At 40.6% G+C, this 22,768-nt stretch overlaps 1 protein-coding gene across 3 annotated transcripts in view; it reads left to right on the top strand.

Moving 5' to 3' along the window:
* Window positions 1-22,768, top strand: part of CFAP47 (cilia and flagella associated protein 47) — a 761,390-nt gene that overhangs the window by 133,422 nt on the left and 605,200 nt on the right. For all 3 annotated transcript variants that reach the window (XM_032799255.2, XM_075059737.1, XM_075059740.1), the window contains exons 27-29: window positions 10,631-10,731; window positions 21,408-21,542; window positions 22,534-22,753. In XM_032799255.2, the coding sequence (XP_032655146.1) occupies window positions 10,631-10,731; window positions 21,408-21,542; window positions 22,534-22,753 (456 nt within the window). The remainder of the gene's footprint in view (window positions 1-10,630; window positions 10,732-21,407; window positions 21,543-22,533; window positions 22,754-22,768) is intronic.

The following is a 22,768-nucleotide window of genomic DNA, read 5'->3' on the forward strand; positions in this document are numbered from 1 at the left end:
CCTCAATATTGCCCTTCCATAGTTTTGTGAAAGCAGGTCTGGTACTGGGATGCATATGGGCGACCCTGGCACCAGGAATCTCCTTGGTACTGCTGAAGTCGGCACCACAAATGCTTCTGTGGCAGCTTTCACTGCCCTTGACATCAGCACCATCAGACACTCTGGTACCACTGCTGACTTCAGGACCGACATCATTTCCGGAATGGGCATGCTCAATACTGATGGTACCACTTATTCTGGATGATGGATGAGTCAGACTGGTTACTTTTTCCTCTGATCTCGTTCCATCCTTATCTCTGGGATCCTGAGGCTCCTTGGTATAGGCTTTTATTTTATTTAATGTGAATTTTGTAATATGGTGGTATGCCACCGTGGGCTCAGGTCTGGTGACTACAGTTTCAAGTTCAACAGACTGAAAGTCACCTCTACTGCCTGTTTCAGATTTGGAGTTTCTGGGAACACACGAAGACCAAGGGTAGTGACCACTCATACATTTACAAATACAATGTCTAGTGTGTTTTACAAGTTTTATTAAAGCTGTTAAGATTTCCTATACCTATAGAATTTTTATAAAGACTAATGCACAAGTTACAAATATAGTTATACTCACATCCTTAATAATATTCTTAAGGTCTAATGGCTGCCTTGCCAATTGATCATCAGTAGAGGGATGGTTCCTGCTGGAGTTTCCAATAGGGAGCTAAACTTTCCCAATCTCTTTTTATAATGTGATTCTGATTATACCTCATTAGCATGAATGCACATGGTGCACCTTGTGGTTGGGGCATATGTTAGAAAAATGTGACTACTGGATATCTTGTAAGCAAAAAATAACTCTTACAGTTAATTTTTTGCTATACCACCCATTGGCACATCTTTTCCTATGATCTTGTGGTATAGGGTCATTCTCTGGTTACTTACTTATGTCAAATATTTCATATGTCTATGGCCTAGTATGGCTAAGCTGACATCTTACAGGCCTCAGCCTGTAGGTCTTGTGTTTCAGCCCTACTTACTTAGATAGCTAATGTATACTTATCACCTCTGATACTTTTATAATTCTACAACTTAAATCTATTTAGCATACAATGATTATATATAAGATAGCATGTTAATCATAACATCAAACAATAAGTGAATGATAAAATGAAGCAATTAGCTACATCTGTGTCAGAGTTGGGGTCATCATCCTTCCACTCTTCATCACCCAACCTGGATTGAGGGTTGCTGATGAGCCATTACAGATACCAGGATTGATACTCGTCTTCTGACTGGGATGAAGGCTCTTGGCCTGGTTCCTACTGGTCACCAATGCCTTATCTAGATCTTTGGCCTCCATGGAATCTGTGGGATTCTCCTCAGTTGTGGAGGTTCCCCTCTTCATCTTGCTTGAAGGTGAGATGGCTGGCCAGGTCTGCAGTGGTGACTGTCAACCCTCCCCAGGCCCAGGGACTGTTAATCCTCCAGGCGAAGTCTCCAGAGTCAATCCATCAGCCTTGCAACTAGATCTGGCTTTGGCTTAGTTAAGGTCCTCATCATCTCTGGATGATTCTGAGATGTTTGGATCATCCTTCCCTTCAGTACCAGAAGATTTAAAGGTGTAATGAGAGCTTTTGCAGTGCGTAGCTGATTCTCTCAATACCCAAGTGAAGCTCTTGCAAGAGAACACCTACAAATGAGTGGATATCCTGCAGCCATCTGCCCCTGGGAGAGTTGCCCTCCCTACTAGTGATGTGTTCCTTGAACCAGTTAAGGCCCTCTGGAGCACAGTTGTTTTGTTACTGCCTGCAGCTAAGCACACGGAAAAGTGCTCTTTTGTTCCTGTGCAGGGATTTGAGGGGTTTTACTCCTATCCAGCCCCAAATTCTCTAGTTGTAACTGCAATCAGTGACAGAGCCCAGCAGGGCAGGTTTAAGTCCACACCCAGGGATAGGGACTTTAAATATTTGGACCTCATGGGCAGGAAGATTTACATCACCTCCTCCTTCCATACGTGAATTGCTAATCAGGAAGCTTTGCTGTCCAAATAAAATTTTATTTATTCTACCACAATGTCAGAGTTTGCAGACCAGCTGCCTGAGCCTTCATGAAAGGAATTTTGGGCATTTCTCACTGAGAGCTGCTTGGTGGCTAAGATGTCCTTGCAGTCTGTGCTTAATGGCACAGACACTTTGGCCAGAGTGATGGCCTCTCCGGTCACAATGAGGCGGAATTCCTGGCTGCAGATGTTGGGCATTGCTTCCTATGTCCAGCAAGGCATTGAGGATTTGCCCTTTAATGGCCAAATGCTGTTTTTGGACAGAATTTGATGAAATGCTGCGCTCCTTCAAGGACTCTAGGGCTACCCTGCAGTCCTTGGGGCTGTACACGCTGGCAGTGCAGAGACGCCACTGCAACATTTAACAGCAGCAGTAGTATTGTCCACAGTGCATGTTTGACCAGCCTTTCCCTCTTCTGATGTAACAGGACTACCCCAAAAAGAGGGATAGATACCATATCTGGGGTTTGGTCAGTCTACATACACCCGCCCCCACTCCCTACATCATCCAAGAGCGCATTTTGACTCCTTGGACCAGAGTACCGTTCTAGTCATTGCTCCTTTATCCTCATGTCTCCCCTTTGGGGACACACTGTCCTGCTTTCATAATTGTCAGGGCTATCACGACTGACAGCTGGGACCTAAGCACTGTCAGACTGGATTATGCCATGCAGTTTCTCTCCACACATCCTGTCCACCCCTCTTCAGGGACCCTGTCATGAGATATTGCTCAAGCAGTTTCTACTAGCTTTGGGAATGGTGGAAGAAGTTCCACTGGAACATCAGGTTCACAGCTTCTATTCCTGGTACTTGCTGGTACCCAAATCCAAGGGAGGGGTAAGAAGCATCCTCAGTCTTTGCAGTTTCAACAAACATATCAGGTATATGAGGTTCCAAATTGTCACTGTTGACTATTCTCTCTGTGTTTTCTCAGGATGACTGGTTTGCTGCTCTGGATCTTCAGGATGCCTATTTTAATGTGGTGGATTTTGCCAAGCCACAGAAAGTTCCTTCAATTCATCATGTTGGAATGCTACTTTTAGTACATAGTGCTTCTATTCAGCCTCTCCTCTGCCCCCTGGGTTTTTACCAAATGTATGGTTGTTGTTATGGCATATCTTAGGAAGAAGGAAATTCACATCTTCCCATATCTGGATGACATCTTCCCATATCTGGGGCAGCGCTAGACAGCAAGTTCTTGCTGATGTCAGCAAACATACTGCACTTGCTTGACTGTCTGGGTCTCATCCTAAACACTAGGAAGTCAATTTTGGCTCCCAATGGAAAGTAGAATTCATTGGAGTCCCATTAGATTCTGTGATGTTGAAAGCATTTTTGCTGACCAACCGTTTTCAGACAATTTGCCACAGATGGCAAACTAAGCCTTCCATGACAGTTTGGAGTTTTTTGAGACTCTTGCATGCAGATGGTCCAGTTAGAAAGGTTGCGCCTTTGTCCCCCCTCAAATGTGGCTCAGGACGATTTTACCGTCCTACTCTTCAATCTCTAGACAGACTGGTTCATCTTCCTCCACTGGGCCTAGACTCCTGGCTGTGGTGGAAGCATCCATGAATTGTTTACTAAGGCATTGCTTTTGGCTGCCCTTGCCAACCAGGTCAGTTGTTACTGATGCCTCCATGATGGGTTGAGGGGTATATCTGGGGTCACTGAAAGTGCAGGGACTGTGGTTGGCACATGAGGCCTCACTCCTTATCAACATGCTGAAGCTTCAGGCCATCTACAATACATGTTGCACTTTTCAGTACCGTATCAGCAACTCATTGGTTCACATATGTACTGACATACCACAGTGTTGTATTATGTGACCAAACTAGGAGGCACACACTACAGCCACTGCCATCCCACCAGGACCAGACACCCCACCTAGCTCCAGGGAGCTGCAGATCCTGGTCTGAACTCCATGCCTCAGCACCATCCCTGCCTGAACCCCAGCCTGCAATACCTCCAGCTCTGGTCACATGAAAGGAGTAAGGGGCGGACCTGGAGTGAAAGTGATTGAGTCCTGCAGCAGTACTGAGGGAGATAAAACCACAATGCGATGTGAGTGTTCCTTGCCACTTGCAAAAGGGTTGCTTCTATGGATCGGGTGCCATCAGGATGCCAGGGATGCATACCCCATGTCCACTACTGCATCCAGCTATGAGGGAAGTGGACGAGCCAGATCCCAGCTGCCCAGCACCCTGCACTGCACCCAGGGACAGGCATGTTCCATCTGTGCACAGGAAATGTGTCTCGTCTACCAGTACAGATTCCTGCAATTTTGGAGTGGCAGCTACTGCTGCTTGTGGACTGCAGATTCCATGCATCTGTTTGATCATACTCCTCCTCCCTTTGCACCAGTGTGTCCAGCTCCTTCCTGCTGCTGGGAGGCTTCTGCCTTGTAGACTGACCTTAGTGAGGTAAGGAGGAGACCTCCTACTTATATTCACAGTTCCTGGCCCTTGCTGTAGTGCATGTCTTGCTTGGCTCACTTCCCCTGGCATGCTGATAAGGCTACTGGTAACCATGTGGGGAGCTGCTCCCTGCAGGGAGTTGCCCATGTTTTCCTGCCCTTAGTTGCCCTGTTAACAGGCAGGCAAAAAAGAAAGTTAGATGAAGGCAGTGATAAAGTGATTAGCTAACCGAATGTATACTAACACAAATTACATCCGATCCAACCCCAATCCACCACTTGTAGCTGGGTCCAATTGAGTTCAGGTTGGGTTGTAAACCTCTAAGTCTAGCTCTTAGTGTGTGCTTTATTTGGGACAATGATGCTTCCGTCACTTCAGCTAGGAGGAAGGTGGAGGAGTACTACTATCTTCACTGATTCCAAGCCCAGAAGGGAGTATTATGATCATCTAGTGTGACGTGCTGTGTAATCCAGGCCATAGAACTTCCCAAAAATAATTCCTCAAGCAGATCTTTTAGAAAAACATCTGATCTTGATTTAAAAATGGGCAGTGATGGAGAATCCACCACAACTGTTGGTAATTTGTTCCAACAGTTAATTAGTCTTATGGTTAAAAATGTGTGTCTTATTTCCAGTCTGAATTTATATAGCTTCAGCTTGCAGCCACTGGTTTGTGTTTTATATGTTTCTCTACTAGATTAAAGAGTAAATATGTGTTCCCCATGTAAGTACTTATAGGTTATAATACAGTCACCCCTTAACCTACTTAGCACAGTCATTGCTAGTTAAGCTGTCACAGTGAGGATGAATGGAGGCAATGTCATGAAGAGTTTTGTTAAATAACTTATTTCTGTTTGAATGTATCTCTTCTGCATATTCACCCTGACCCAGCCTCTGCTTGGAAGGTTTACAGGATATGCCTGAAGGTTCAGCCTTGATCCAGCAAAGTAATGAAGCATGAGAACAGCTCCACTGAAGTGATCGGACTACTTGTGAACTTAAATTGCTTTGCTGGAATGGGATCTTAGAAAAGAACTGAGGTACTAGTGAGGTGTTGGGGTGTCTCTTGAGTCTTTAGTTGTAGAATGCTGAAACAGAGGGTTGTGCTTCCCCAGCAGCTCACTGCTGTGAAATGGGTTCCATTGCTGCCTGACAAGAGATGCATTCCCACAGTTTGGGTCAATGGAGGTAATACATTTGGAGAATAATTATTTGGTATGTAGCCTCTTATACACCACATAAGGAATATTGTGTATTGTGAATATTTGTAACTATTGCTGTTGTAAAGATGTTAATTTGTTTGAATTGTACCACCAGAATTAAAAAGCCTCTCTGTTTTTCCACCTCCAAAGAGACAGTGTGTGTTGTAAAGGATTGAATCACAAAGATCTTGAACTCCAGCTCTTGATCTAGTGTTTGGAATGTGATTAGAAGATAAGCAGCTGGGAATTCAATTCTTCTGCATTTCACTGTTGGGGCAAGGGACCTGTTTTGATGGTTTGTCTGTGTTAGGTTAATTGGTATCTTGTGGGTACGAATGGCAAAACCTGTCTATTTGGGTGAGCACTGGTGAAAGGCTGAGGCAGTTGAGGATGGGATTTTTATCTAGTGGGGAAAGTACAATGGGAGGCTTAGGCTATAAGGGTTACATGACCGTGGATGAAATGGTGTGCGGAAAGGTGAGATGAAGTGCTGCTGCTTTGGTTTATTTTTGTTTGCGTCTCCTATGTTGTTGGATTTCTAAGTGCATATCAAGGACACTCATGTCAAAGTTTGAATTGGTGTCCTTTGGTATTGAGTTTGTATAAGATTGAAATCTAATTTAATAAATAATAAATCGTTGTGCCATAAATAAAAGCAGGTCATGGTGGCTGGGCATTCTTTGACCTAGCTGTTTCACAGATGCGATTTGGCACACAACGAGCAAGCAGGTTTTGTAGTAAAATCAGGCTATACCTAGCTATAAACCTGAATTCTAAAGTGAAGGAATAAGGTTGTATTTTAAGAAGGCAATTTACTATTTGTGTAGATTAAATTAAATGAGTCATGAGAAGTTACACTAATATTTATCTAAGATCGCCTTAATTTACAACCCATGTTTCCAGTTAATTTGTAGGGTTTATTTTTTTTTTAACTGATGATCTCAATTTTTTCTTCTTTAACTGCCCTCAACCAGATTGACAGACTTCTTATTCTGCAGGACTGATGCAAGTAAAAGCAGGTAGAAAAGCTGAGACTATCTTGCCCAAGTGTTCAGAAAATAGAAGGGGTGTCACACTTAGCTACAAAATCTAGATCCTTCGCTGTAGGAAAAATCACTCCAATACTTGGGGAAAAAAAAATCAGTGAGAATGTTGCATGTTGATGATCTCCCATTTTAATCCACATTACACTTTTTTATTTATTTTATGTATTTGACTACACAAATGCTTTAGCAGGACTTATGTAACTGCAAATTTGGCCTCTCTCACCATAAAAGAGCCAGAAGATAGAACTCAATGCAGTTCTGCTATATATGGTGGGAGGGGAGAAATAAATGCCAGGATCTCAGACAAAAGGTCTGAAGTAGAGTTGGGCAAAATTTCTTCAGCCAGTAGTTCATTCATCAAAAAATGCAGTTCTGGGTTAGCTAAAACTGTTTGCGAATTCATTCTAATTTGGGGAATAGTTTTGATTTAGTAAAAATGGTGTGTGTGAAATTCAGAAAAAGGTTTTTTCACATTTTTGAGATGAAACATTTTGACTTTTCATTTTAAAGCATTTCATTTTGAAATGTAGCTAGGTTTAACTACATCTCCCATAAAAGAGGAGGAGGCCCTAAAACACCACAAAGTGAAATGCAACATTTTGTTTTGGGTCAAACAAAATATTTCATTTGAGCCTAAATGACTTTTTGCCAGTTATTTTGTTTGGTGAGGTACCAACAAATTTTCATTTAGAGTCGAACCAAAATAATTCTTTTCCCAGACTTTTTCAGTTTGGCCACCAAACAGAAAATATCAGTTATTTGCCCAACAGTAGCCTGACATCTATAGGTGCAATGCTACTGTGCTCTGCCGGTGTTCATTCACTGCTCTGGGTGGAGGCACCTGACAGATCCACCTGCCTTACTCTTACAGAGGTGGAACATAAGAGCTGCAAGTGTTTACTGTAGAGTAGACCTTGTGTTATAGTAGTGGTTGCAGATTAACTCCACTGCTGGTCTCTGGGGAGCAGATTACTTAGACCAACCTCTGTAGTCCTATCTTGTACCAAACCCATAGTGTTAGGCTTGGTGTAGTTAATAGGATTTGACCTATATTGTCTAGCTTTAAAACTTGCATTTTAATGATGGAATTATTAGCCACTGTGATAGCCTTGTTCTTGTTTTAGTATCTAAGGGTACATATTTTCTACTGTTTCCTTAACAGAATGCTGCTTATCCCACATTATCTATGGCTTTCCAGCTGTGTGTACTGCACAATATCTTACATGCTAGATCAGGTGAATGAGTGGTTGGTCTGCTCTGAATAGCAAAAGTATCTAACAAAAGTCTGCTTGATGGGTAGTTGAATAACTTTAATGAGAAGGAAGATCACAGTAGTGAGGTCCCTGCCTCCATGTCCTCAACTTTCAATTCTTTCTCTTTCCATCTGTCACATCCTACCTGTTTCTACAGCAGGGCCTGTGGAGTCTCTGGGGGTTATGGACCAATCCTCTTTGACATTTTGCCTGCATAGATCCTCACTCTTGGGAAGTACACCTCTACCCCGATAGAACATGACCCGATATAACACGAATTCGGATATAATGCAGTGAAGCAGCGGGAGCCCCGGGCCCTTTAAATCCTCACCCGAGGCCCGCTGCCAGAGTCCCGGTGGTGATTTAAAGGGCCCAGGACTCCCCGCAGCGGCTGGAGCACTGGGCCCTTTAAATCACCGCTAGGGAAGCCGGTCCAGTCTGGCATGGCATACGGGACCAAACCCGATATAATGCGATCTCACCTATAAGGCGGTGAGATTTTTTGGCTCCCGAGGACTGCGTTATATCGGGGTAGAGGTGTATGCAGGAGCCCTGGACCCTAGTAGGCTACATCTCTGCAGCCAGCGGAAGGAAGTCTCAGAGCCTGGATCAACAGACTAGAGCTCTACAGCCTAGTGCAGGGGGTGGGCATCAGAGCCTGAGCTTCAGCCAGAGCCACAACATCTACATGACAGTTCTTAGCACTGCAGTGGGAGCCTGAGATGTTTGACCTGGGATCTGTAACTTGCTGCCACGGTCTGTGTAGATACCCCTGGGCAGCAGTGTCCATTGATTTTAAGTCATTTACAGCACAAGCATTAAATCTTGCACATCATGTGAAAACATGATGTCTGTCATTGGACATGATTATTGTGTTGCAGTAGTAGCAAAATGCCCAAGTCCAATAAGGGCCCCACTGTACTTGGCATCATGTGCAAATGAATGGAAAGGACAGTTGTTATCCCACAAAGCTTGCATGGAACATCTTATTTCCCCCCTCTCCACGCCAATTTGCTACACTCTAGGATTCCTTTGGCCCTTCAGGATCTTTTAAAGCATCTGAACCTTTATGTTCCTGCCCTTATTAATTTTGGAGCGGTCTTGTTCCCATTGCCCTAAACAGGTGATGCCATTTCTTCCTGTATTCTGTAAAATCCACCCCAGATCATGATGATAAAAAGTTTTTTCTGTCAGAAAGATCCTGATGTCTTGGGGTGCTTTTAGAAATCTTTCATGGCCGACAGATAGTCTGCATCTGGCACTGAATGCTGTTGGAGACAGGATGCTTGATTCGTGATCTACTATGACCTCTCTAGTGTCCCTGTTGGTCACAGTTCAGCTACTTTAATGCAAAATATGTCACTCATGTATTTGTATTCACTGAAACAAATTGCCTGAAAGTCTTTAGAACAAAATAAAAAAGCATAGATATTTTTTCAGTTGGTGTTCTGTTTCCCTAAATAAAGTATTACAAAATCTCAGGATTGGTTTAATGAAAATGCGTGGACCATTAATGGTTCATTCAGATAACAAATACATTTTGATTTTGTTTATTAAGCACTTAAAAACTGATTCCACTGAGTGAGTGATCCACCACATATAGTAATTCCACACTTGCTAGGAGGATGATTATCTTATCTTCAAATAAAACACCTAGACTTTTTAATATGATTTGATTATGCTCCATTGCAAACACAAATAATAAATTCATTGTGTTCACCTACTATTTATAATGTATCTTCATGGGAAAACATCATAAATTTACATGACCAGTGGTACAAAGTGTTTATAGCTTCAGACTTATAACTTAATCACTTTTTAGAGATTTTTACTCTTTGGCAGTATAAGATCTGTTTGTATAATATATGTTCTGTGTGTGTTAACATACTGTAAAAGTGTTATAGGATGAAGTTATTATCAATTTTACATAAAGTAGAAAAAGTGCATGTAATAGTGCAGGAAAAGGGAAGTGAAACTATAGGCCTTCATATGCAACTTTCTCTGGCCCTCTGACTTCATGGATTCAAGAGAGTCAAGAGTAGATGACAGCTGAGTAGCTGACACTGCTTTCCCATTTTTCTTTTCTTTTGTTTTGACTGAGTTCTTTGAGGTGTGATAAACTCTCTCTAGGGTCGAAAATTGCATAATCTATTTTGAAAGATAGCAACCTCCTTTAGTATGCTCATAAACATCAACTCTAATTTTATTTTTTTGTTTTCAGATGGACACAGTTCATTTATTTCAAAAAATCCTTTCTACCCCTTAAACTTTCAAATTAATGACACATTCATGTTTAGAGCAGAATGTGCCGGATAGGAGAGAACCACTATTGTATCAGTCTTCTTTGTGGATCATTGATATACACAAACTTTCCAAATTGTGCTCTCACAGCAGTGCAGCCCTACTGACTGCACCTTTGTACAAGAGAACAGAAGTCGGTTGCATATCTTATTTTTAGTGTTGGTCACTATTACCTTAATAGCTGTGTTTATTTTATTGTTCACCATACAACGGCTAAATCTAAGGCAATATTAAATAGCAGATGACCATAAAAAAAGCTTGACTATGAAATATTTGAGAAACTTAACAGAAGAACAGCCATATTAATAGAAAATACTGAAAGATAATTTTTCATATATTAAAAGACATACTTCTTTCCTTCCCTCTGACCTCCCCAGGTTCTCGCTTCAGGTTGCTGCCACAGCCGAGAACTGCCTTCTTACCGTGTATCCATACCTGGCATTCCACTGCACAGACCAGCAAATTGTCTTGAGAAATGGTAAGGGTAGTGAACATTTCCTCACTTAATCTTTTTAATTATGTTATTACATTGTAATTATATTAACTACGATAGTCTGTCTATAATTTTTATCATGATTATAGCTACTTATTTAATTAAGGAAGTTGTTTTACTTGGTACTTAGAAGTAAATATACTCATACTCATAATGAGATTTTTATAACATGTTGGGATTCATACAGACTCAGGCTTGTTCTTATTGAAAGTAGGGGGACAAAATAAGTTGGATATTTATTGAAAAATGTCTGACAAGCCTAAAATTTTTAGAATAATTGTGCTAATATTGGAGTAAGAGTAGAAAGTATAACATAACTACATGGAGGAAAATAAATTAATCTAAATTAGGCTGACAAAGAGCTATGGTTGATAGGCAATTTCTATGCCACCTGCAATTGGACTAGTTAAGAAAAAACAGCACAGAAGAAAGCAGCATAATTAAATGGTAAAGTTATTGCAGAGTAATTATATAATAGTTGGAAATGGTGTTCAGTATTTTTGAGATTCTGGAAAAGACATGAGATTTTTTTTTAATGTTTTGTTCAAATATATCAGGAATACTGTGAAAATACTCGAAAAAAAGCAGATTGATTAGTGTCAAAATTAGTGTAAAATAAGTCAACTTACATGGATGGACCCTTCTTACTTTAAGGGGATGTCCATGCTTTAGAATCTGGTTACAACCTTTGAAATTATCTTTGCAGAAGGGTCAAGCTAAGGCAGGCAACTAGAATTTGTGCAGTGGTGAAAATACATTCGGAACCCACACCAAACAATTCAGCAGCAGGTTTTTGTTTGTAATGTGATATAAATAGAGCTAAGATAAATTCTACTTTGACCACAGGGTGACTGTGCGTTTCAGTTTATTACTTGAGTCCAATCCCGTAAATAACAATTCGGGGAAGCAGAGTGCTCTATCTGTGAGAACCCCATTGGATATCAGCGGGGCAGTCTGTGAATGTACAGAGGTCTGGCTGCATGTTGTAATTTGCGAGTTTGAGGCCCTTACATTCCTCAGATTAACAAGAACAGGTTGCTAATTCTAGGAAAAAACAGACAGGATCTATGTCTGTGATGATTTGGGACCATTCAGTACTATTCATTTGTATTAGGGCTGTCAAGCGATTAAAAAAAATTAATCGTGATTAGTCATGCAATTAAAAAAAATAATTGGGATTAATTGCACGGTTAATCATGTTGTTAATAATAGAATACCATTTATTTAAATATTTGTGGATATCTTCTATATTTTCAAATATATTGATTTCAATTACAACAGAGAATACATTGGCTGGGGACAGCGAACCGCGACCACTGGGAGCTGTGGGCGGCCATGCAAATATAGAGATATGGTCTGGAGGCCCGCAAGCAGATTACCCTGACGGGCCGCAGGTCGCCCACCACTGCTCTAAAGTTTTACATTGTTTTGCTTTTGAGTGCAGTTACGTTACCCCCCCATCAACATTTGTAAATTGCACTTTCATGATGGAGATTTCACTACAGTACTTGTATGAAGTGAATTGAAATATACTATTTTTTATCATTTTTACAGTGCAAATATTTAATCAAAATAATATAAAGTGAGCTCTGTACACTTCGTGTTCTGTGTTGTAATTGAAATCAATATATCTGAAAATATAGAAAACATCTAAAAAAGTAATAAATTTCAATTGGTATTCTATTGTTTAACAGTGCAATTAAAACTGTGTTTAATCACAATTAATTTTTTAATCATGATTAATTTTTTTGAGTTAATTGTGTGAGTTAACTGGAATTAATTGACAGCTTTGATTTGTATCTCTAGTTTTTCTTATCTCGGTGGAAGTTTGAAGCTGAATCAGATAGAATTGAGTAAAACCTCAAAAATGATCCCAGTAAGGATCATTTGCCCATAAGACTCAACTGATGTTCAGAATTTATTCAGATGCCTCTGAATCCTGCAAGAATCCAGAATGAGTAGCTGCCTGAACCTTGCAGAGTCTTCAGTGACTGCAAATTTTGTTTTCCTTCATGAGACTAGAAGGAAGCTCTATTAGATCTGAAGAGCTGTTTTCCACTGGGCCTGAGGGGAATTGAACTAGGGCTGCTGTATTCATTCCTTGCAGCCACTTGGTTCCCACCTAAGTAGTGATGGCCTGTAGAACCTGTTCAAAGGTGACTAGCCTAATGGGAAGAGAGATAAGGCCCTTTGCCAGGTCCTTAAACTTGTTTATGGACTGCTGCTTATCCTTCCCAGCGATGCCTGCTAATACCTCAGCCTCAAGGCATAGCTCCGTCCAAAAAGATCACTTGCAGCGGCCCACCAGAGCCCAGCACTACCACTCTACAACAGCCATCCTTCACTGGCTTCCATACAGTTATCCTGTCTGTTAGACAATCATTGCACAGGAGTCCTCAGCATTTTTCATTGATAAGAGGAAACAAGGTGCAGGACTTTGAAGAGTTGTGTTCTAATGTTGCAGAATTCCACTACTGGCAACGTTATATCCCAGAGGACCCATGTGACAACCTCTTTATAGTAGCTGTTCGATATAAAGTTTTTACATAATTAGTACGAAACTCTTATTTCATACTTTATTCCTACTTGGAGTAAAAAATATTGCTTATAAACAAATTACATCTAATAAAGATGTTATTACAAAGAAATTATACAATATGTTAAAATGAGTACATTCCGTAGCATTTTTAAACTATCTGTTTATGAACAGGTTTCTTAACAGGTTTATAAAGCCTTGCCATGTAAATACCAGAAACTAAACAATTACAGCAGTGAGCTTGTGTTTAAAGAAACATTATACATAAAAATGGTCATCAGATCTCTCTATTTAACAAGATATTACCATATTACACAGTGAGCATACTTCTATGGCATGTAATTTTTTGTGATTTTTGTTAAATGGAATAAAATGTCTGATTACACATATTTAACAGATCTGGCATGTCTATCAAATGTTACTATTTAAAAAAAAAATTGGACAAGTGTGCTCGTGTTTTTGCACGTGAATATGCTTTGAGTACTGAGTAAAAGTTAGCCAAATATCTAAGTATCTTTTTGGCTTCTGTTTATTTTTCTGGGTATGTAAATGGTGTGTACATTTTTCCATAACAACCACTCATGGCTTTTTTAGCCATTCTTCTACAGTTGCACTATATTTTCTTTTTCCAATGAGAGCCTATTAATGTTTTTCAAAGGGCTGCAGGGTTAATTGATTAATTGATTAAACTAGTGCTGACTCTGATGGCAGTCACTTCAAGAGTAATAAAACTGTTACTTGTTTCTCTTCTGTTTAATGCCTGTTTGTTGAGCCACTGTGCCCTGCCCAGAATAGTGTCAAAGTTAGACTCAGGACTCACAGTTTGTCAGACCACTCTGTTTTATTAGCACAGCGCTCTGCTAATACACCCAGATAATGTGAGCACCATGCAAGACACAAACTATCTTATTTATACAGATAAAAGGGGTGAGCACTTAACAAGATAACAGAGGAAGCAGAATCTGATAAGTTTACCTGGGCTAGCCAAGTGCCTATTCTTATTTCCTTACTAACGTTTACCGATCTTCTGTTAATGTTTCGCCATTAGCACTCTTGTTTATGCCTAATATTTCTTTTCCTGGCACCTGTATTTCAACATTTCTTATTTCTGCTTAAAGGTACGTACAACATTTCTTTAATCCATTCTTATTTTTACAATATAATTAATTCTACTTTCACAATAGTGTATTTGACCTTCCAGCGGATATGACTGTTTTACACACCTATGAAGAAAAAAAAGGAACAAATTTCAAATTACATTAAATACTCAGTAGGTTAGAGCAGGAGTACAGTCAGTCACTCATGAGTCCTACATGCCCCTTGTGCTTTCTTTACTTGATGTAAAACTTTTAGTTCAGCTTAGCTTATTTATTTTTATCTTTTTGGGCAAAGTACTAATTTGACTTACTGGGGTAATTTAATTTTTTATGGAATTTTTATATGTTAAGAAAGGAAAATAACTTTCAAAGAATGCCAGTCAAATCTTTAGGCCTTTTCAACATGAGGCAACAATCAACAATGTAACGAAGCCAATATGGGTATTTTCATTAACTTTAATGGTAGCTAAATTGAGATCTCAGGTTCAGATTCTTTTGTGATCACCTCATGGTTCTGATTGAGAATTGCAGTCTTTCATAGCTGAGGCAGCAGCTTGACAAGGCTTTTATTTGATGCAAACCCCTTTACAAGTCAAAACAACAAATCATCAATTTTTTTTTAACAATTAAAGTCTCAAAGCACATTATTTGTTCTGAAAGTCTTGAACAAATTTAATAATCACTGGTTCTGACTAAAGACTTAAATGACTCCAGTTTTGCCCAAGCACAACATTTCACAGATGGATTGCTTTGGACATTAACTATTGTAATCGTAGGAGCCAAAGAAATTAAAATTTTTAAACTGGGTATGATTTTCCATTTGGTCCCTGACTGAACACAGAGAACACTTATGGGGATAATGACCCAATACTAATAGCCCCAACACCAAGAGCCCCAAGTCAGCAAAGGACTTCAGCACTTGCTTAAAGTGAGAGATCTCATTTTTTAGCTCTCTTTAAGTCTCAAAGAATGTTTTATAAAAATGTTCAAGACTTTCAGAACAAATACTAGTTGCCCCTAAGACTTTAACTGTACAAAATATAAAGAATGAGACTGTTCACATTCTTAAAGTGTAATGTGCTTTGGTGATTGGAGCCTAAAGCAGGAATTGCTGTGCAGGACTGAAGCTACATGCCCTAAATTTCCAGGCCTGACAAGTCAACCAACTCCCTCTGTAATTCTACTTCATAGAATCATAGAACTGGAAGGAACCTCGAGAGGTCACCTAGTCCAGTCCCTTGCACCCCTTGCAGGACTAAGTATTATCTAGACCATCTCTGACAGGTGTTTGTCTAACCTGCTCAGGGTTAGCCTTTCCTCAGGTGCCAGACTGAGCGGGGGTGGGGTGGAGGGCACCACTAGGACCCAGAGTGCAGAAAATTGTCTGCTTCTGGTGCATATGTATTCTCTCTGCTCTAGATGCACAGAGATGGTGGAGTGCTGTGCTGGAGGAAGAAGGGCACAAGAGACATAACAGGCAGGCAGGAGAAAAGGTGAGAGGGAATAACAGAAAGCAGCAGGATCCGCAGGGAGAGAGAGGAGGAGGAGCCTTTTATGTACTTCTCTAGCACTCCCACAAACGTGGACTGATTCACACCAGCTTCTCAGGGAGCCTCCTGTTTCTTGCTGCTTCCCTGAACCCACTTGAGGAGAACAGGTAGTCATCTGAAGTAGCGAGAGCCAGTTAGGCCCTTAAGATGCCGATATCTTCCCACACTCAGGCCTGCTACCAGCCTGCTTATTTTTCCCCTTCAACTGAATGTTGAGAGCGACTAATAGCTGGCACAGAACAGCAGTCCTGAGTGAAAGAAGAAAAATGCCCCTTCTGGGGTAGCATTCAGAAATAGAAAGAAAGCGAAGAAGACTTTCTATCTAAGCAGGGAGGAGCCTTCCTGAGATACATAGACGCAAATGTTCACATGAGCCTTCAGGCCCCAGTGAGGATATGAGTTGTGAGGAGATGTCTGATCTTCCAGCTAGTCAGAGTACAGGTAACCTGGCAGTTACTGCAGGCAATCCATATCTCCATCTCAAAAATGGATGTAAACCATGCATATTCCTGAAGAAAAGTGTGGATCAGAGAGGAGTGTGGTGGAAGTGCAATAAACAGCTGCTGCTGAGTTTACTTAAGTCTAGATTATCCAGGACTGTGTAACCCATTTGAGCAGTAGCCCAAGGGACTTCCTTGTACTGCATGGGGCCACAGCAAATGAGAAACTTCATGTTCCCCAAAAGACAATGAAAATCAAAGTTTCATCAAACACATTACTGGCATGAAATCTCCAATGGTGAAAAAGTGAAGAGGCCATGACTTATGTACTCAAAAACCCAGAATACTGCCATACTGTTTTTTATTGCAAACTCTTCCAGTCTAATGCTCCAGCCACATTGGGTTCTAGAGGAACAAAGGACTGGCAAAATCTGGCTAGAAATCTGCATGCCATGAGAAGGCAGCAAATCACCAGAGAGCATTCCATAGGTGGAAAGAGCTTGAGATGAGTCTAAAGTTACAGGCCACCATATATGATCAGCATCAAGAGAAGATTGGATCAGAGTCTCTTTATTGCAAAATGTTCTGAAAAGGCTCATTGCCTTTATGAGAATGCTTGGCTACCCAAAACTAGCACCGCGTGGCACTGCAGATCAGCTGTATGTGCCAAACATTGGAAACTTCCTTAAAATTGTGGAGCTGATGTCTGAGTTTGATGCTGTACTCCAGGAGCACCTAAGAAGAGTCACCACCCAAGAGATGTACACACACCACTACTTTGGAAAAACCATTCAAAATAAGATCATATCGTTATTGGCAACAAAAGTCAAACAGAAGGTTGTGGCAATCTGAAGTCAGCAAGATATTACTCTGTTATTCTAGACTGCACACCTGACATCAGCCATATGGAAAACAAATGACTTTAATGGTGCGTTTTTGTAATAACAACAGAACCTAGTGAAAATGTCCCTGCAATGGTGACTGTCAGAGAGCATTTTCTAGAATGTATTGACATTGATGATACTACAGGAGCTGGTATGACACATGTGCTTCTTTAAAAAGCTGGAAGATACGGGAATTGCGATAGCTGACATGAGAGGTCAGGGCTTTACGATAATGGTGCCAACATGAGAGGAAAGAACAGAGGAGTGCAGACACGGATCTGAGAGTTAAATCCTCGAGCTTTTTTTGTCCTATGCAATTCTTCATTGAACTTGGCGGTCAATGATGCAGCCTCAGCTTCTAGCGAGGCTGCAAAATTTTTTAATGTAATTCAAATCATCTGTATATTTTTTCTCTGCATCTACTCATCGATGGCAAATTTTTGAAGCAATATCTGGGAACATCCTCTCTGACACTGAACCCACTGAGTGTCACATGATGGGAAAGTCGAGTGGAGGCGATAAAGCCTATCAAACACCAAATTGGGAAGATAGATGATGCCATAGTTGCCATTATGGAGGATAATGATGTGACAGGAACTGTTTGTGGGACAACAGTGGCAGAGGGAAATGGAATCACCAGAAACATACATAACTTCAAATTTCTGTGTGGCTTAGTGTTGTGGCATGACATACTATTTGAAATACATGTTGTAAGCAAGAGACTCCAAGGTGTTGACCTTGATTTATCTGGAGCAATGGAACAACTGGACAAAGCAAAGTCATACCTATAGTCTTACTGCTCAGATGAGGGATTTCAAAATGTTCTGAAGAGTGCACAGAAGTTGGTAGAGGAACATCACACTGAAGCTCTTTTCCTACCCATTCAAAAATACAAGAGTACTGAAGAAGAAGACATTTTGATTACGAGGCACAGGATAATCCCATAAGAGACCCCAAAAAACAATTCAAAGTTGAATTCTTTAACCAGGTGCTTGATTGTGCAATACAGTTGAATGTTTCATGCAGCTCAAGGAACACAGCAGTGTCTTTGGGATGTTGTATGATATTCCAAAACTCCTCACTATACCTGAAAAAGACGTTCACCAGCAATGCAGGGCACTAGAAACAGTGCTGACACATGATGACATGCACGATATTGATGCGAGTGATTTAGGTGATGAACTGAAAGCCCTTTCTGGAACTCCAAAGGCTGTTCTGGAATATATGTGCACAAATGAGATGACCACCCTTTTTCCAAATGCTTTTCTTGCTCTGCGCATACTTCTAACACTTCCTGTAACAGTTGCCAGTGGAGAAGGAAGCTCTCCAAGCTGAAGTTAATAAAAACACATCTATGCTCCACAATGATATAGGAGAGGCCGGTCGGCCTTGCAACCGTCTCAATAGAGCATGAGCTGGCCCAGACTGTGGATCTTCAGCAGGAAGCAGTTCAAATATTTGCAGCCAAGAAAGCACAGAAAACACCACTTTAATTATTCAAACAGATAAAAATGCAGTGTTTACTATGCAGACAAGAAAAGTTATGTTTGTTATTCAGGCATTTGAAAGTTAAGTGTCTTAAAATTTTTGAACAAGGTATTTTAAGTTGTTAGTTCTCCTTTATTGGGGTAGGTAGCAGAGCAGTAACATGAGAGAAGTAGATCTGGAAGAAGGCAGAATTGAGAGCTTTCAAAGTTTTTTGGCCCAAGCGAGGGAGTATGGGGGCATCATTTGAGCTCCCCGCCTCAGTGCCAAAATGTTGTGGGCTGGCTCTGAACTTACTGTTAAAAATCTCCAATGGTGGAGATTCACAACCTCCCTAAGCAATTGATTTCTAACTTCCAGTTAGGAAGTTTTTTCTCTATGTCCAACCTAAATCTCCCTTGCTGCAATTTAATCCCATTGCTTCTTGTCCTATCCTCAGAGGTTAAGAATGTTTTTTCTTCCTCCTCCTTGTAAAAACATTTTACATACTTGAAAACTGTTATCCTGTCCCCTCTGTCGTCTCTTTTGCAGACTAAACAAACCCAATTTTTTCAATTGTCCCTCATAGGTCAGGCCATGTTTTCTAGACCTTTTTTGTCACTCTTCTCTGGACTCTGTCCAATTTGTCCCCATCCTTCCTGAAATGTGACGCTCTTAACTGGACACAGTACTCCACTTGATGCCTAAGGAGCACAGAGTAGAGCGGAAGAATTACTTATCGCGTCTTGCTTACAACACTCCTGCTAATACATCCCTGAAGGGTGTTCCCTTTTTTTGCAACAGTGTTACACTGTTGACTCCTATTTAGCTTGTGATCCACTGTGACCCCCAAATCCCTTTCCACAGTACTCCTTCCTAGGCAGTCATTTCCCCTTTTATATGTGTGCAACTGATTGTTCCTTCCTAAATGGAATACTTTCCATTTGTCCTTATTGAATTTTATCCTACTTACTTCAGACAATTTCTCCAGTATGTCCAGGGGGGAGGGATAGCTCAGTGGTTTGAGCATTGGCCTGCTAAACCCAGGGTTGTGAGTTCAATCTTTAAGGGGGCCACATAGGGATCTGGGGCAAAAATCAGTACTTGGTCCTGCTAGTGGAGGCAGGGGGCTGGACTCAATGACCTTTCAAGGTCCCTTCCAGTTCTAGGAGATAGGATATCTCCATCTCATTACTTATTAGATCATTTTGAACTTTAATCCTATCCCCCAAAGCAGTTGCAACCCCTTCCATCTTGGTATCATCTACAAACTTTACAAGTATACTCTCTGTGCCATTATCTAAATAATTGATGAAGTTATTGAACAAAACTGGACCCAGAACCGATCCCTGCAGAACCCCACTCATTATGCCCTTCCAGCATGACTGTGAACCACAGTCCCAACTACTCTCTGGGAATGGTTTTTCAACCAGTTCTGCACCCACCTTATAGTAGCTACATCTAGGTTGCATTTCCCTTGTTTGTTTATGAGACGGTCATGTGAGACTATATCAAAAGCTTTAGTAAAGTCAAGATATACCACGTCTACCGCTTCCCCCCCATCCACAAGGCTTTTTACCCTGTCAAAGAAAGCAATCAGATTGATTTGGCATAATTCGTTTTTGACAAATTCATGCTGACTGTTACTTATCACCTTATTATCTTCTATATATTTGCAAATTGATTGCTTAATTATTTGCTCCATTATCTTTCCAGGTACAGAAGTTAAGTCATGAACCATTTGAGGAGCTCTGCAATAGAGCTGTCTGGCTGAGGGAATTTAGGAGACTGAGCTCCACTTGTATCTCTGGGGAGGTGCATGATCCAGGAATCAACTCACAGCAGGCAGCCCACAATCCCTCAGCTTTCTTTTGGGTCCTGCTGCCCCAAATCCAGTTCTTACTCACCTTCAAGACACCAATTCCCCACTGCCAACTCTCTCCCTAAATCTACAGTGTTATCTCATTCCAAATGCCTTTCTTTCCTCCTGCTCCTTCTCACCTATCTTGATCTTTTTAGCCCACCCTCATGCATTCTCAGCCTCACCTGCTGGTAATCTTCCACTACTTCTCAATTGCCTATTTTCCTGTTAGTAGCCTCTTTTCCCCTGTAGCAGTGGAGAGTAAAACTGTACTGAGAAAGGGTATCTTTGGATTTAAAAAAAAACCTGGGTATTTTCAGAGAACATGAATTACGTTTCTGTGTTGTTACTCCTGCGCCCATCTCAACAGATCTGAGGCTTCTGTAGATGCTGCTTTTTAATTTGTTTTGTGAAATATGTGGGATTGGAGGGCTTTGAAAAGGCTGACTGTGAAACACTGAGACCCACTGAATGAGAAGCTGGGCTTAGACATGCCTTAAAAGGGGACTTGGCTACTGACTGAGAACTTTAGAGTTGGGAATGCTCCTCAGAGGTTTATTCAGCAGGTGGCCATACCTGAGATGTACAGATTACTGGAGGGCGGGTGATGGGAATTGCACACACTTTTTTTTCTTCAGTTATTGTTTGGAGATGTGCCATGTTACCATCAGCCAAACTATAAGTGTTACCTGATAAACTGAGCTGCAAAAGAAACCAAGATTTAATATCAGATAACTGTGTATGTGAACCATTAATACACAGCCAGTAAGGTAATGTCTTTTATTGTGCATTTTAATCAAACTAAAGCTCAAAAATCTCTATTTTATAGACCGTAATGGGATAATCTACAACAATGGAGAAGCTGTTTTGCATCCTTGTTACACTCCAGGATCACTGTCCCGTAGTACTTCCTCCAGTTCTCTCTATGCAGTCACTAACTCAGCCTGTGAAGGTTCTTCTTCAGGTAAAACATCAATTAATATTTAAATATATAGATTTCTGTATTTCTGCTTACTACTGCAGTGTTTAAATTTTTTAAATAAAAGTCTTATCTGCTATGGTGCCTGACAATGAGTGTAGCTGGTGAATATTTGGGAAACTATCCCATCCCATCTGAGCAGATGATAGAATGTCTGGAGGACATAAACACAAAGGGGAAATACATAATGGAATTGGAATTAACCAAACTGTTATTAAAGGTATTGGAGACTTTGTGGTACAGTCAGGGGTAGAATCAGAGTTCCTATGTGATGCTGAGCAAATGTTTCACAGGTAATCACCTTCTGCATGTAATACACAATACATATGCACAAGGGGGCCAAATTAAGGTTGCATGAGCAATGCATTTTCTGGCATCAGAGTGCTTGTTTTGACAAACTTCTAATCCTTAACTTCGTATTTCCTAACTTTTTATAGTTTAGGCATGATAGTGATAATATGCAATATAGTATTCAACAATATCAGGTTTTTTGGGAGGTGGGGGCAATGATGATACACAATAAACTGATAATACAAACAGACCTCTTCCAGTATTAGAGGCTTATACAGTACCTGATAATTTGGGCAAAGGTAACTTAGCCAGTTGTGCATTTCTATATCACTGGGGTATGGAACTTGCCTGGACAAGCTTTGCAAACTATCCTTATTGGAGCCATTTCTAAGAATATTTTGACAGGATTACTGCCCATGATTTCATATGCCAAGTTTGAATGATCTGTATTTATCTTTTTCTGATTGTGTAATAACCATTTCTCCTTTTCTAAATAAAGATAGGACACAGAAATGCAAGGCTTGCTGTTTCCAAAATGTCAGGAATAATCAATATAAGTAACAGTTCATATGATCCCTGTATTTTATTTCTTTGTTGTCTCAATAAGATTAGTGTTTTTAAAAAGTGCTGTTTTTGTACTGGAAAATGGATAAGGAAAATTTGGAATACGTTTTGTATTACTCAGAATCAGAAAATATGCTTGAAAATGAATGGGTGAAGAAGGATGAAGCTGACAGCCAAAGTCAGGAGAGAGAAAATAAATTTCAACTATCGCTTTTTCCTGACGAAGACACAGAGGAATACATCTTCTTTCAGAAAGTGATAACTGCAGTTCAGAACTGGTTCACTCTTTTTGGTTGGTCTAAGGGACCCAATCCTATTTCTATTCCCCACTCACTAAGACGGTAATTGTAATTTTT

Source organism: Chelonoidis abingdonii, chromosome 1, assembly GCF_003597395.2.
Source record: "Chelonoidis abingdonii isolate Lonesome George chromosome 1, CheloAbing_2.0, whole genome shotgun sequence".
NCBI classification, from domain to species: Eukaryota; Metazoa; Chordata; order Testudines; family Testudinidae; genus Chelonoidis; species Chelonoidis abingdonii.